Source organism: Vanessa tameamea, chromosome 5, assembly GCF_037043105.1.
Source record: "Vanessa tameamea isolate UH-Manoa-2023 chromosome 5, ilVanTame1 primary haplotype, whole genome shotgun sequence".
Classification (NCBI taxonomy): Eukaryota; Metazoa; Arthropoda; class Insecta; order Lepidoptera; family Nymphalidae; genus Vanessa; species Vanessa tameamea.
In genome coordinates, this window is record NC_087313.1 from 12,049,186 (window position 1) to 12,063,221 (window position 14,036).

Consider the following 14,036-nt stretch of genomic DNA (forward strand, 5'->3'; position numbering starts at 1 on the left):
ACTGGTGACTACTAGTTGTAAAATAAATATCAGGATTTAAATCGTCATCATAGGTTAAAAATTAAGTGCCATCGTTCAGCTAATGGTAGTTTTTAAATGGCTATCTGACAGTAAGTACTAGATCTATCCGTAGTAAATTCAGGCACTACGAATTCTTATATCTTTTAGTGTAATGATGTCACAGATTAAATAAAACGCGAAAGAGATTGATTAGTCGAGATGATTAGTGGATTTTTTTATGTAATTTGTGGCGTCCGGGTTAATTTTATAATTAATTCAATGATTAAAGATAAATATACATTGCTTTTTCATTTTAATATTTTATTAGAATTTATTATTTTGTCTCTACTTGAAATATGTAAAAGTTACAATATTTTTAAGTTCTGTAAATCTGTCGGTGCCAAGCCCATCACGTACCAATTATAAAGAACTTTATTTAGAACAATTTTTCGTCCGCGGCTTTTCTCACGTTTTAAGGTTTGGTTGTAAGGTATTATTGATACAATATATTTATAAATCATAGCCTGTATGTATTGATGTGTGAGCTATATTATTCTAAAGTTTCATTAAAATCCATTCAGTAGTTTTTGCGTGAAAGAATAACGAACATCCATACATACAAACTTTCGCCTTTATAATATTACTGGTTTCGGTTAGGAATCTGTAATTATACTTAAGTCTGTATAAACTGTATGTGTATGTATGGCTTCTTAGTCACGTTTCCCTCCCCCCTCACAATATAATGTCTATCTAGCAACATATAAAATAAGTAGTTGTGGCTTTCGGCTTTGCGCCTGTTTCAGGGGCAGTCGTTAGGGCTTAGGTATAAACGTTCCTTGGGGTTCAAACTTGCTACATATCAAATTTCATCAAATTGTTCAGTGCCTCAAAACCTTATAAACAGTCAGACAGATATAGTTACTTTCGTATTTATAATATTAGTATCGATTACTTAACAGAATAAAACAAATAATATTATAGAAATGGCTTCAGATTTATAGAACATTGAAATGCAACTTTAATATGACTGTGTTATTTACGAGCGGTGATTATATTTTTAATTTAGATAATGTGGTCAACACTAAGTATTCTTAAGTGTTATTAAAAACATTATCAAAAATTTTAATGTTCGATATCGTCATTAAAAAGTAACGTTCAACTGTACCTCGAAATGATTGCCTTCTAATAAACTACACGCCTCATAATATCATAAATCTTATGTACGTGTGTGTGTAAATAAACTACTCTTAAACAACAAATACCATGCTGTGTGTATTTGATACGAAAATATATTCACCCGTGCAAAGTCGCCACGGACAGTTAGTGTTATTCAAAATTGTAAAGTAAATTATAATTTTAATAAAGAATGTATTTTTTTTATCTGTGTGACGTTTCATTTGTCTTTTGTCTTCGAATTAGTTTTTGAATGTTCGGTTCACACACGTACCACTTCTAAGCTTTCTTTTCCCTGTGGCAATAAGAGCCTAAGGCTTCTTCGTTTGCATTTTGACACGTGCTCAGAGGTAAGGAAACGCTGAATAAACATAATCTTGAATCTGTTGGTGTTTTTTTATACAAATATTATAACTTCGAAAGTAACACTGTTATGGGAGTTACACTTCCAAAACGTGAGGACAACACACACAACACAGTATGAAGCAAGCTTAAAACCCAAGGAAGGATATAGGCTAGTTTGTATACCTAAAAGCTGTAATGACACCCCCCCCCCCCCTACAGTTGGGCGAACACGTCGTCTATGTACATTTATAAATTAAAAAAATGTTTTGCTTTTAGTCTTATTATAAAAACTTAATGACTAAATGACTTATATCATTCAAACAATACGGAGCCAAAGTCATACGAATAAATCGATCTTTTTTGGAAAAAAATAAACAAGGTATGTGCGATATTCGATCACACGCCATACAAGTAGGTACGTATTTAAAATAAGCCCTATCCACGACTGAATTTCAACGCTTTATGCTACTAAAATTACTGATACATAAAAATTAATTTCTCATTTATGTGCAAGGTTAAATAAATGTCAAGAAAAAATCTTTTAATATAACTTAAAAAGCTTAACTCTTGCATATTTTTATCTATAAACTTTAAATAGATTCTGAAGTTAAATTTTATTCGAATGACTTCAAAAGTGCCTAAATGAGCCTATTTGAATATTAAATATTATGAATTTGATTTTGATATCGTTATATAGTATAGTTCACAGAATATAGCATACATCATGAAGCCTAAAGAAATAGGGACAAATGTAAACATATCGATCAGGAAGAAGAAACTTACACCGCGGTCGAAATTCGATCCCAATAACCTTTTTATAAGTGTTAAGTGTTCTCTTCGAAGGCTATACGCAAGATTATATTCGCGGACGATGTCACGTGTCACGAAAACCTTAACGACTACTCGACTAGAACAATGACATGATTCACTTTAATATATATACGTTTAAATGAAATAAGGTGATTGTGATTATAATATTGTCACCTAGCCTGATGATGAGGAGCTCGTCCGAGCGATTTCGATCACGGCGAAGAATCTTAAGAGACACCAACAAATTACGCAGGACTTACTATATTGCAGTGTTCTTGATTCCCTCTTATAATTCGACGTGACGGCAAATTCGACATGATCGGAGTTCAGGCGCACGGCCTTACGTACTCTCCGAGGCACGTGTGTATAACACTAAACACTTCTAACTATCAGGTCAGATTGACGTGGTGGTTGGGCTTTGTCTGGGTTGGTATCACCCACTCATCAGATATTCTACCGCCATACAGCAGTACTCAGTATTGTTGTATTCCGGTTTGAAGGGTAAGTGAGCCAGTGTAACTACAGGCACAAGGGATATAACATCTTAGTTCCCGAGGTTGATGGCGCATTTGCGGTGGCGACAATTTACCATCAGGTGGCCCATTTGCTCGTCCGCCTACCGATATCATAAAAAAAGACCCGAATCTAAAAACAATTAGCAAATCATCCTATGATATGTATACTCATTTAATTTTTTAATGTACTCATCGTATTATCATATTAAATGTTCCGGTTTCGCTTTTATCAATGAAAACTCGATATTATGCTTGAGAATGTCGACACGTCCGCTCCGTGAGGATGAGAATTGAGAATCGTAATCATATCGAAACATGACGAGCTTTTCTTTACAAATAGTAAATGAAACCAGTATATTTAATAACAAGAGAAATTTAATTCGAACAGCCTCTGAATAACTCACCGCTGGCCATATTGAGGAAAATAATCTGAATTCTGCTTGTATGTTGTAAATTGCCGGATATATGTGCAGGTTTCCTTGAGAAATTTTCCTACACCGCCAAGCACGACATGAATTATGAACAGAAATTTTACCGGAGTCAACCAACCCTACGACTTTTGCTCAAAATCTCTCTTGTACACATCGACTATATAACACTTGGCTCTAAAATAAAAAAAACAAAAACTTTATTGACTCCACTTGCGTGGTGTGTAACAACCTTAAAGGATGTAAAAAAGGACTGTACACAATAGATAACCGTCTTCCCTGTTCAGTACAAAAGTAAAGCTTTGGAGTTCACTCCACCACACTGTTCCAATGCGGTCATTCATATGCAGGACATAATCGCATCTCAACCTTTAAATTAAATCTATGATATGATAAGACGTAGAAAAAACCGTGTATCACAAAACGATACGCATGTGTAGTGGGCAGTGTCTGATGAATATTCAGTTCTAGATAAGAAAAGAAAGTTCGTTGCACAGAGTAATAAAACATATGTGCACTGTTAGCGGCCATTGTAACATCATAATTTATGCTTAGTTAAGCGTATTATTCAGTGGTTTGAATACTAAAGATGTATTATTTATAGAAGTGATATTAATGGGAATTCGTTATTTGATTAGTAGTGTTATTCTGTAAGAAGAAATAACTCGTAACTCGCCATAGAATACGACCGTGAGGTGTCATAAAGTGATACACGCATCTAAATATCGTATCACCAGAGGTTGGTAACATTTCACGAGACACGAAGTCGGTTCTTACTTAATACTGTAGTTCTGGACCATCTAGAGAGGTTGCACCCAATTCAACTTATATCATAAGAATTGATCAACAAAGTTCTAAGCACACAACATAAATGTTTGATAAACCGAATGATAAACTCCTTAGTCTCTTTGTAATCATATAAATCACTTAGTACTCTCACGAAAGTAATGATTAAGAGCTTGTCCTAATGCTAAAAACAAAGCCCTTCTTTCAACGTCGGCAAGTTCTGGTTGAAATTGTTAAACAAGGCTTAATCGATTTCTGTTAGCGCAAATCAATATATCAAATTGAATGTTTGATAACTGTACTTTTACCGTCGTTTTATCACGAACAAGACGAAAATAAATGATTTAGTCAAAATGAAATGAGATTATTTATAAAATTCGGTATTGAAATTTAATAGGAACCCTTGAGTTTTCTGTTTGGTATGATTTTATATTTGATCAAATATATAAAAAAGAAAAGAAATAAACAAATATTTGCATGCAGCTAAGTAACTAATTTAGTTTTTCAGTTTTAGCAGGAAATTAATTTCGTTCGTATAGGAATAAATTAAAAAAGAAAACATTTTAACGGCCCATTAATATCGCACTGACATGGGCAAACGGTTGCTCCCCCTCTTGAGACATGGTTTGGAGTTCTTTCCACCTCGCTGATTCACTGTGGGTCGGGGGACAGGTTAGGGGTATAAAAGAATTACGATTTATAAGATTTTTAGACATATAGATAGTGATCGATTACATTATAAATATTTTTTTTCAAAATATTATGCAATCGCAAGTTACACTGTTTTAAGATGTCACGTATTGATTGTCCTGAAAAAATTTTGGACTAAATTACGTTTTTTTTTATAAAGTATATTAGAATTGATTTATAAATTATATTTACAAAGGTAATAAAAAGAATATAATAATAAAAATTAATGCCTACATGAGCCGAAAAAAAAATCGAAATAATTTTGGAACCCACTCGATATCTTTAAAAACATACTTAAATAATGTATATGTTTATAATCCGATAAATTGGGGAAAGTTAATCTTCATTTCGCAGTTATATGGTAGCACTAGCGCACCGTATATGGTAGGACTACTTTCATTTTTATTATGACTTTTCCCGACGGACGTGGGCGGGTGTTAACATACGAACAAAGAAAAGTCAAACAATTATACCGTTTTTTATATGTACAAGTAATTTAACTTTAGGTCAACCGAGCGTCTACGTTAATCATCTCACATCGAAATATATATCTATTTCTGAGATATTTGAGATGTGTAGGTTTCCTATATACCTAATCGTACCGTTCACATAAAATCTTTTAGTGTCTTAATCATGTAACGTGTTTAATTGGAACTATTTTTATCATATTCAATAACAAAACTCTTTGCTGTCAAAATTATCTTATATTCCCTCAAAATAAGATCGTAGTCAATTATAAATTGTTTAAAAAAACAATTGAACCGTACATAATTTCAAACGAATATTGAATTTCGAACGCGTACACATTGTTTATTATATTACTCGAGTACAAAGTCCAAAGCAAAGCATTGTTTTTGTTATTATTATAATTTATGTAATATTTGTTTATAAACTGTACTACGAGACTTAACTGCTGAGTACGTAAACAAAACATACGTATCATAACATTACAATATACGAATGCAAAAAATCATATTACAGAGAAATAGCAATAGTTCAAAGGGCAATGGTACAAAAACGAATACTATTGCAATTGGCTTTGCTATCATATTCATTATATTTGAAGACGACTGGATAATGGGCAGGGAGTAGCACAAGGCCATTATATGATTATTTAAGTACCACAAAAAGAAGAAGATTATATTATTTAACTAGCTGTGCCCGCGACTTCGTGCGCGTTGCTTGAATTGAAGTTATTTGGATATTGTAGCGTGATTTTATTTTTATATAATTCTAAAATAAAAGTAGCCTAAGTTACTCCTTATTACATCAGCTATCTGTCAGTGAAAGTCTTGTCAAAATCGGTCCAGCCGTTCCAGAGATTAGCCGGAACAAACAGACAGACAGACAGACAGACAGACAAAAATTGTAATAAATGTTATTTAGGTATATGTACCGTGTATACATACATATGCATTTAGTAAAACGCAGTTATTTTAATATTACAAACAGACACTCCAATTTTATTATATGTATAGATATACGTACTCTATATAAATTAATTTAATAATATTATTAATGTAGTATTTAAAAAAGTAGATAAATATTTTGATAGTGCTAAGTTTTAACTGTGGTTGTATTTTATAGATATTAAACATCATTTTACATAATGAATATTTTTTCTTATATAATTTGCGCACCGACGACGTAACGGTTGATTTTATTATTAACGCCATGTAATTCCATATTAACGATTTCCTTCGGATGACATTTAATATTATATTGGGACAGTTCATTGGACTCACATTCATTCATTTCACTGCGACGTAAAAAATATATTATATTTTAACTAAAAGCCTAAATACATTGAGCGATGGATAGTTATAAAACGATTTATCTCTTTCTAACATCCGCAATTAGACATACGAGAGAGGAAGACGAAGCGTTGTGTTTATATACTAAGATTATTAGTAAGGTCAAGCTTTCATAACATGTCACATTAAAATTCAGTTTTCTGCGTGACGCATCGAAAGATAGACATTATTTTTAAAGTTTCAGTTATTTAATTTACACATAGTGCTCTTATATATATTACTTAGAAGTATGTCTGTGTGGATTGGCATATACTGTGCACTATCCAGTAATCACAATCAAAAAGCATAATTTAGTTTTGTTGTGTCGGTTTTAAAAGTGAGTGAGCCAGTGTAACTTTAGGCACAAGGGTCCCTTGTTATCTTCTGAGAGGATAGCACCTCATCAATTATTCATTCACGGACTTAACTTGGTGGTAAGTTGGCTTTATGCAAGTCCGTTTGGGTAGGTTTCACCTACCAATCAGATATTCTTAAGCCAAACAGCAATACTTACAGCAGTACTTAGTATAGTTGTGTTCCGGTTGGAAGGGTGAATGAGCCAGTGTAACTATAGGCACAAGGGACGTAACACTTTAGTTCCCAACGTCGGTGACGTATTGGCCATGTAAGGAATGGTTAATATTTATTACAGCGCAGAGGGTCCACTGAACATCAAATGGCTCATTTGCTTGTCCGCCTACCTATTCCTATAACAAAGATATCAGACTCTGCACTCTAATGTTCCATTAAAAAAAAGAAGAAATGGAAAACATATATAAGATCCCATGTATAAAGATGTGGTTTGTACTTATTTGTATGATTGTGGTTTTCAGTACCAGACACCTTCGGAAACCCATTTGCTCGTCTGCCTTTTAAAATATGATAAAACATATCTATTTATCACTAAACCTTCATACGCACATCGATTTGTATTAATTATGCAACGATTTATTATACTAATTATCGCTATAAAACATAAAAGTAATAAATATCTAATCAATTCACTCAGAATGTTCAACGCGAGTGCATTCAGGACTTGGGTCTCAAATCTGACCATCAAATTCAGTTGTCACGTAAGATAATTAAAATGATTTATATTTAAAAGATTGAGTTGTATTTTTTCCGAGACGAACAACGTTAAACGTCACGTTTCTCACTTTCACGTGATTATATTTTTATTTTAAGGTGTCCGGTAAGACTTCATTAGTCGTAAAATGATTTAAAAAAGGAGGTGAAGTAAAAGTTGTTCCAATTCGTTAATAATGTTTCCGAATTGAATACATTGTATAATTAGAACGTTAACGTTGAAAATTTGTTTAGTTTTGATATCTATCTGAGCAAAATTAATTAGATTTAATTTATACAGCTTATCAATCTCAGACGTAGATTTGTGAAATAAGTGCTTATTCCGCTTTCGATAACAGTTTCCTGATACCGTTGACCTCCTTATCGAATTCGTTACGGACTTTGTACGAGACATCCACATAAGCAGATCTCTTATGTCGTTGCATATTCAAAACAATATCACAATTACATACTACTTCCAGTACACCGAGTGTGTACACTTTCATCGTTATTTTGATGAAAACGTGCGAATCTCGGTCTTGACATTTCGATTAACTGTTGTAAGCCCTCTGTTGAAATGTCTTCTAGGCTTAAATGTCGATCGTTATCCAAATGACATTAAAAGCTTTATAGTGTATCTGAAGTTTGAATAATTAAAACGGTTATTTATTGAATATTCTTTTATTTTCAGATGGATAGCAGTTCAGAAGCGATGGAGCTGAGACGGGAGTTGGACGCCGTGAGAAGCGCGTTACAACAACAGTCGGAATCCGTCTTGAAGCAAAGGCATCAGCTCGTCGAAGCTAGTCAAACTCTCGCCGCTCGGGACAAAGAAGCTGCTCAAGAAAGACGTCTAAGACAAGATCAACTTGCAATAGTACTACGTTCCTTAGTTTTACTTGAGTCCCGTTTGAGCAGGGAGCAAAAACAAATCAAAGTGTCGCTCTTACAAAAAGAAAAAATCATTAAATCGCAACAAGAAGAAATTGTTAAATTAAAGGCCCGAAAGTCATACTGTAGTAATTGTCAACAAATTCTTGGATTTACGAGTGAACAAACAAATATAGAGACTGACCCAGAATTTCAGAGTTTAGAAAGTACCGACTCCAGATTTCAAAATAATTTTGTTCGAAGCTGCAGCTACCGTGAAAGAAAATCACCACCGGCTTTCCAAAAAAATACTAGGTTAAGTAAAAGTTTCCAACTGCCCAAGAACGATATTGTTTACGGAAACTCTAGTTCAAGCGAGGAAGGCAACACTGCAAGTGTCTGTAGCAAAGGTACATTTATCAAAAATAAGCAAGCCTTTGTCAGGCGAGACGTCTTCAGAAGATCTAGAAAGTATTCCGGGAGAAAGAATAACGGAAAGAACAATGACAATGGGCAAAAAAAAGTATACAATAATCAAGTTAATAGCAGTAGCGCTGAAGATTCTATTAGTATGAATTATCATGTAAATCATGAAGACACTGATCTTACAGCTAGCCAAATAGCAAGTGATATAAGAAAAGCATCATTGAAAATAGATCAGCTCATTGGTGAGGCAGCTAAAAAAGATAGCGAGAATACTCAGAGTGACTCTGATAAAACATATTCGACTAAAATGGAGAGACTACATGGGATAAAAAGGCAAGCGTCTGATGAAATAAAAGCCAACAGACAAATTTTCTTAAATAAAGTTTTAAGCGATGATGGAGATGAAAAACCTTGGTATTGCAATGTCAGTGACCCTGAACAAGAAATCGATTGTCTTAACCAAAGAGTTCCACTCCAAAACACAAAATCAAAATCCACCGATAATCTTATAATGTCCGGTTTAAACAGTGGAATTCTAAATGCAGAGGTCGTATCTGCTAAAAACGAAGTTCTTTGTAATAATATCATGAAAAATAATGATACGTACAATTCCAGTTTCGATGTGAGAAGTAATACCCCCAATGATAATAAAGAGACAGCTACAACAGAAGTAAGTGAAAATTGGTATGCAAGTACTAGTGATGCCGATGACACTCCACCGAATGAAATTTATAAAAATAACCCTGTTTTGGAATGTGTAAATCAAATTTTACTTCAAAACTCTTTAGATGACAGTAGTAATGACAACTCCAAATCAAGTGAAGCGCCGAGTCCAAGTCCGAAAGCTGCAACAAAACGTGTTCAATTTTCTACACTGAATAGCATTTCATATGAAGATAAAATTAGAGTTAATCCAGGCACTAATCATACTTTACCAAGAGCAGACAAAAGAGCAAACAAAATCGTCAAATTTAGTTTAGAAACAGCTTCAGAACACAGTTATGAAGTTCCAAACACTGCTCAAGGCTTTCAATACGAGATACAGAGCATTTATAGTAATGAGTATGAACCCATTATAACTAAGAATACTGAGCCAAAAACTGTACCACTGCCGCGTGTAGCGATAAACTCTGAAAAATCATCCGTTCCCAAAATAAAAGGTTCAATTGTAAAAAATATTGCTGCAAATATTGAAAGTCGCAATCTTATGAATACAATGGACACGAAGATGGATAACAATCTAGGTTCTATGAAAATATTTAACAAAAGAAAAGTGCCACGAACTCCACCTGCACTGCCGCCTAAGCCAAAGAACTTGTCAGCTAAATGGAAAGCTGAAAATTCCGTCAGACCAGCGATGGAGCTTTTAGACTCTGAAGCCGTTGCGGCTAATCAACGGGTTGCAGATGTTAAGACGAGAAACGTGGGGCAAGTGGCTACAGCAAAAAATGTGGAACCGGACTACTGTTCCATTTCAGAGATAAATGTTCCAGTAGTCAGCAATGGTAAAAGAGAGTTGCTACTCACGCAGCCCACAGTTGAAATTCATAATGAGCAGTACCCAATCCATACAACGGCTCAAAAAGATAGCGTCGCAAAAGTGATATCCTTGCCTAGAATACAAAATAGGATAAGTGACAAAGATATACCAAAACTTCCGCATGTCACTGAAATCATTATTCCAGATGAAGACGATAAGTCGAATGAAGATAATCGGTCTTTAAACCAAACAACTAAGAGTTACTTAGCTAATTTTAATATACATGCTATGCAGCCAAAACTGGACCCACGTGGTTCCATTCAAATGGGCAATACAGTATCTTCAATTCTTTCGGAAATCAACAAAGGTGCCAAAACAGGTGGCAAACAGATTAACTTGACGGAATTGGATAATCAATTTAATCAAGTTCCGGGAAAAAATAACGCTGAACCACGTAAAGCTGATTATTTTGACGAGATAGACAAATTCGATTTGTCACAAGATTTTGAAGAGTTTAAAATAGATGATGAACTCGGCAGTATAGTCGCAGAGGAATATCGCATTAGCTCTGGAAGCAGCGACGGTTCCGTGACTGACGTAGTGACCGAAAACCTTACCATTGTACCTGAAACTAATAATCAGCATAATAATGTCAGCAACGTAAATGACAATGAGAAAATCGAGCCATTTCGTGACTGCAATGAAAATGTGAATAAGGGCTTGTCAAAAAACGCTAAGCTTTCAAACAAACCTGATCTTTTATCCAACATAGAAAATGTCGAGACAGAATCCGTAAGGAATTCCGATATTGAATCGAGCAACTCATCCGGGAGCAATAGTGGTTCGTACAATACGGTTAAATGTGAACCGAGAATGATTTTAAATAACAATGCTGATCTTAATTATAATAAAAATAAAGGATCTTTTGATTTCTTCTTAGAGACATCAGGTCTTAGCTCGAAATCAATATTTACTCCTAGTAAGAATTATCTTGGTTTAAGGCCTCCGAGTGCCAATCACAAGAGTGTGTTAAAACCTAAGGATATAAAGATGAGAGTCAAAAATCCCATTGCAACGAACAAAATCAACGAAAAACCTATGACGACTGCTATTAAATACTTTGAACCTTATGTCTAACATAATACTATTTTATAATATTATACTGTTATAATTTTATATTTTTTTTAATTTTATTTATTGTAAAAAAATGAACTTGCCTGCATAATAATTTTATATTTATGTTAAAATGTGAGCTGTAAATATTATAATTTTACTTAGAAATACATAATATGATTAAATATTTGCTTGTTTAATTTTACCCATACAATTTATATTTTAGTTTTATCAAGAAAATGAGTTAATATTCTCGCTTTTATAAATACTTGATTTTAAAAAGTTAATATGGAGATACATAAAACCACCAAAAAAAATTAATAACACTAGAATATTTATTTTGTTTATAAAAACAAAAAACAATGTTTTCTAAACATTGCACCTTGAAAACTTAATATTGTTTATATGAAATGAGATGTGTTATATAATATAAGAATTCTTAACAAGTATTAAAGTGACTATGTAACACCTTTATTATTGTTAGTCATTAATATTTGGTTTTTAAATTTACCCCCATTTGAAGAATAACCTCAATATTTACCTTAATTATTTTATATTAAGATATATTTTGAAATATAGATCCTTAATGAAAAATGACTTATCTCTTTCCAGTAATATAATTTCATAGCTTTTTTGACTTGCGAGATAAAAAAAGTTCATGAATATTAAGAAGGATTTAAAGTCTGGAAAACAATAGATTAAGAGATTTTCACTTTATTAATATTTACAGTTTTTATTATTAATAAATACAATGCTATTTCTTTTTCTTCTTTCCTGATCCTTTGCTGTTGTTCTTTTTCAAGTCTTTCTTCTGTACCTGCAATGTTATTTAAGTTATTATTTATATTTATGAATTTAAAATATTTTGAAAAAGTTTTTAAAAAGGGAAAAAATTGCAATCCATTAATAATTCCCATAGGCTTCGTAGAAACAATTCAGATTAGTACAGTACAAGTCAGATTAGTAATTTGAAATTATTCTTTAAAAATATTATACATGAGATATATTTTATGTTTTTGTTTAGTTTTAGATAATATTAAAGTTAATCTATATATATATATATATATAAAGCAATGACTTGACATATTTACTTAATGCACGGCTTGAACTTTAAGACAGTCTTCAAAAGTTAAAGAAGATCTTTATTTTATAGAGGTGCTAAAGAAAGAGGTATAAGAAAGCTTTTACCAATATAGTGACTTTACATTGGGATTATTAACAAACGGTTGAATCATTACTTATAGAACATCGAGATAAATAACGGAACTATTAACTAATTATGTTATTACACTTTATGGAGATATGACAAATATATTCAATGAAAACACACAAACATGTTTTTTCTTCTGCAAATAAAGTTAATTAAGTGTTAGTAATATAAAAAGGGCTAATATTGTACCTTTCCATAATTGCTTAAGAAATGTCCGACATCATTATTTACACCCTTTTTTTTCTTCTTCTTAATTCCTGTGCTAAGGTTGCTCTTTGCGATCATCATTTGTTTTTCGTCATTCAATTTTTGTTTCTCTTGCTTTCGTTTATTCATAAGCTCTTTATAATTAATATACTCTCGCTTAGGTGGTTTCGCTCCTGAAAATTAAAATGACATAAAGAAACATATGAACTGAAATATAAAGGAATGACAAATGATTTTTATTAAAAGGAATATTACTACTTTATGAATATTGCTACATATAAATTATTACTCAAACATTATAGTTTGTCATATGCATTTATTAAAGTAAGTTAATAAAATATATTGAAAATCAATTTTAAAATTAATAATGTAATGTAATGTATGTCCTACTGTTGGGAATGCCTTCTTTGCTATTTACTATACGAGGTTTTGGGGAAAATAACACCTCCCTACTCCAAAGCAAATTAGTGGGACAGGTTTTCATCTTACAGATGTTTCCTCACCATGTTCTCCTTTATCGCCGAGCAATAAATATATTACAAACATATAAAAATTCAGTGGTGCTGGCCCAGTTTGAAACGCAATCGACGGTTAAGATTCATGTATTCTAACCATAGGGGCATTTCGGTATGTACATTTAAAATGTTCATTTAACTAAAACTAACCTAAGCTAACAGCTAAAGCTATTTTAGCTTCTTCTTTTTTTGTAGGATCAAAACCGGACATTCCAAATTTGACTATTTCGTGGCGTATTTTTTTCAATTCTAAATTCTGTTTTGCAGGCCCTGTTGCCTTATCTTCTTGATCATTTTCGCTTTCAACTATTTTTTTCTTTTTAGGTTTGTGTGCTTCGAATTTAACAACTTGCAAATTACTTTCGGCATTTTTTAAAGCAAGAGCTGCCTTAGTTAGTACTAACGACATATTTTTATTTTAATATTATATCACTTATATTTATATACACTATAAATAAGATTTTTACATTAATATAAATAACATAACAAACACGTGTTCATGAATAGAAATAGAAGTAAACACATTGTAATTTGTCAGTGTCAGTTGTTTTGTCAGTGGTCTAATTTTGTAGTAATGGGAACATGAACATCGCTACTTTTTAATAAACAG

General features: G+C 32.5%; 2 protein-coding genes across 3 annotated transcripts in view; one reads left to right on the forward strand and one right to left on the reverse strand.

The window, feature by feature from the left end:
- Positions 1 to 11,659, forward strand: part of LOC113392237 (putative uncharacterized protein DDB_G0282133) — a 51,190-nt gene extending 39,531 nt beyond the window's left edge. Inside the window, exons 1-2 of one of the 2 annotated variants that reach the window (XM_026628557.2) lie at positions 8,025 to 8,165; positions 8,297 to 11,659. In XM_026628557.2, the coding sequence (XP_026484342.1) occupies positions 8,040 to 8,165; positions 8,297 to 11,518 (3,348 nt within the window). In that variant the 5' untranslated portion in view covers positions 8,025 to 8,039 and the 3' untranslated portion in view covers positions 11,519 to 11,659. Of the gene's footprint in view, positions 1 to 8,024; positions 8,166 to 8,296 lie in introns of those variants that run through there. The other variant, XM_026628558.2, reaches the window with a different exon arrangement.
- A 529-nt stretch (positions 11,660 to 12,188) lies between these two features.
- On the reverse strand, positions 12,189 to 13,967 carry LOC113392316 (uncharacterized protein C1orf131 homolog). Its single transcript, XM_026628684.2, has 3 exons — positions 13,577 to 13,967; positions 12,894 to 13,084; positions 12,189 to 12,311 (listed from the first exon to the last, which is right to left on the reverse strand). Exons 1-3 carry the CDS (start codon positions 13,833 to 13,835, stop codon positions 12,249 to 12,251), a joined length of 513 nt encoding a protein of 170 aa, XP_026484469.1. The 5' UTR covers positions 13,836 to 13,967; the 3' UTR covers positions 12,189 to 12,248.
- Positions 13,968 to 14,036: the final 69 nt, after the last annotated feature.

Bases quoted from the DNA above. Each gene is read 5' to 3' on its own strand.
- LOC113392316 (XM_026628684.2), bottom strand. From the start codon at position 13,835: ATGTCGTTAGTACTAACTAAGGCAGCTCTTGCTTTAAAAAATGCCGAA. The intron at 13,085-13,576 runs GTTAGTTTTAGT...TTTAATTTTCAG, and splicing joins AGCTTTAGCTGTTAGCTTAG to GAGCGAAACCACCTAAGCGA. The intron at 12,312-12,893 runs GTACAATATTAG...ATAACATTGCAG, and splicing joins TCTTAAGCAATTATGGAAAG to GTACAGAAGAAAGACTTGAA.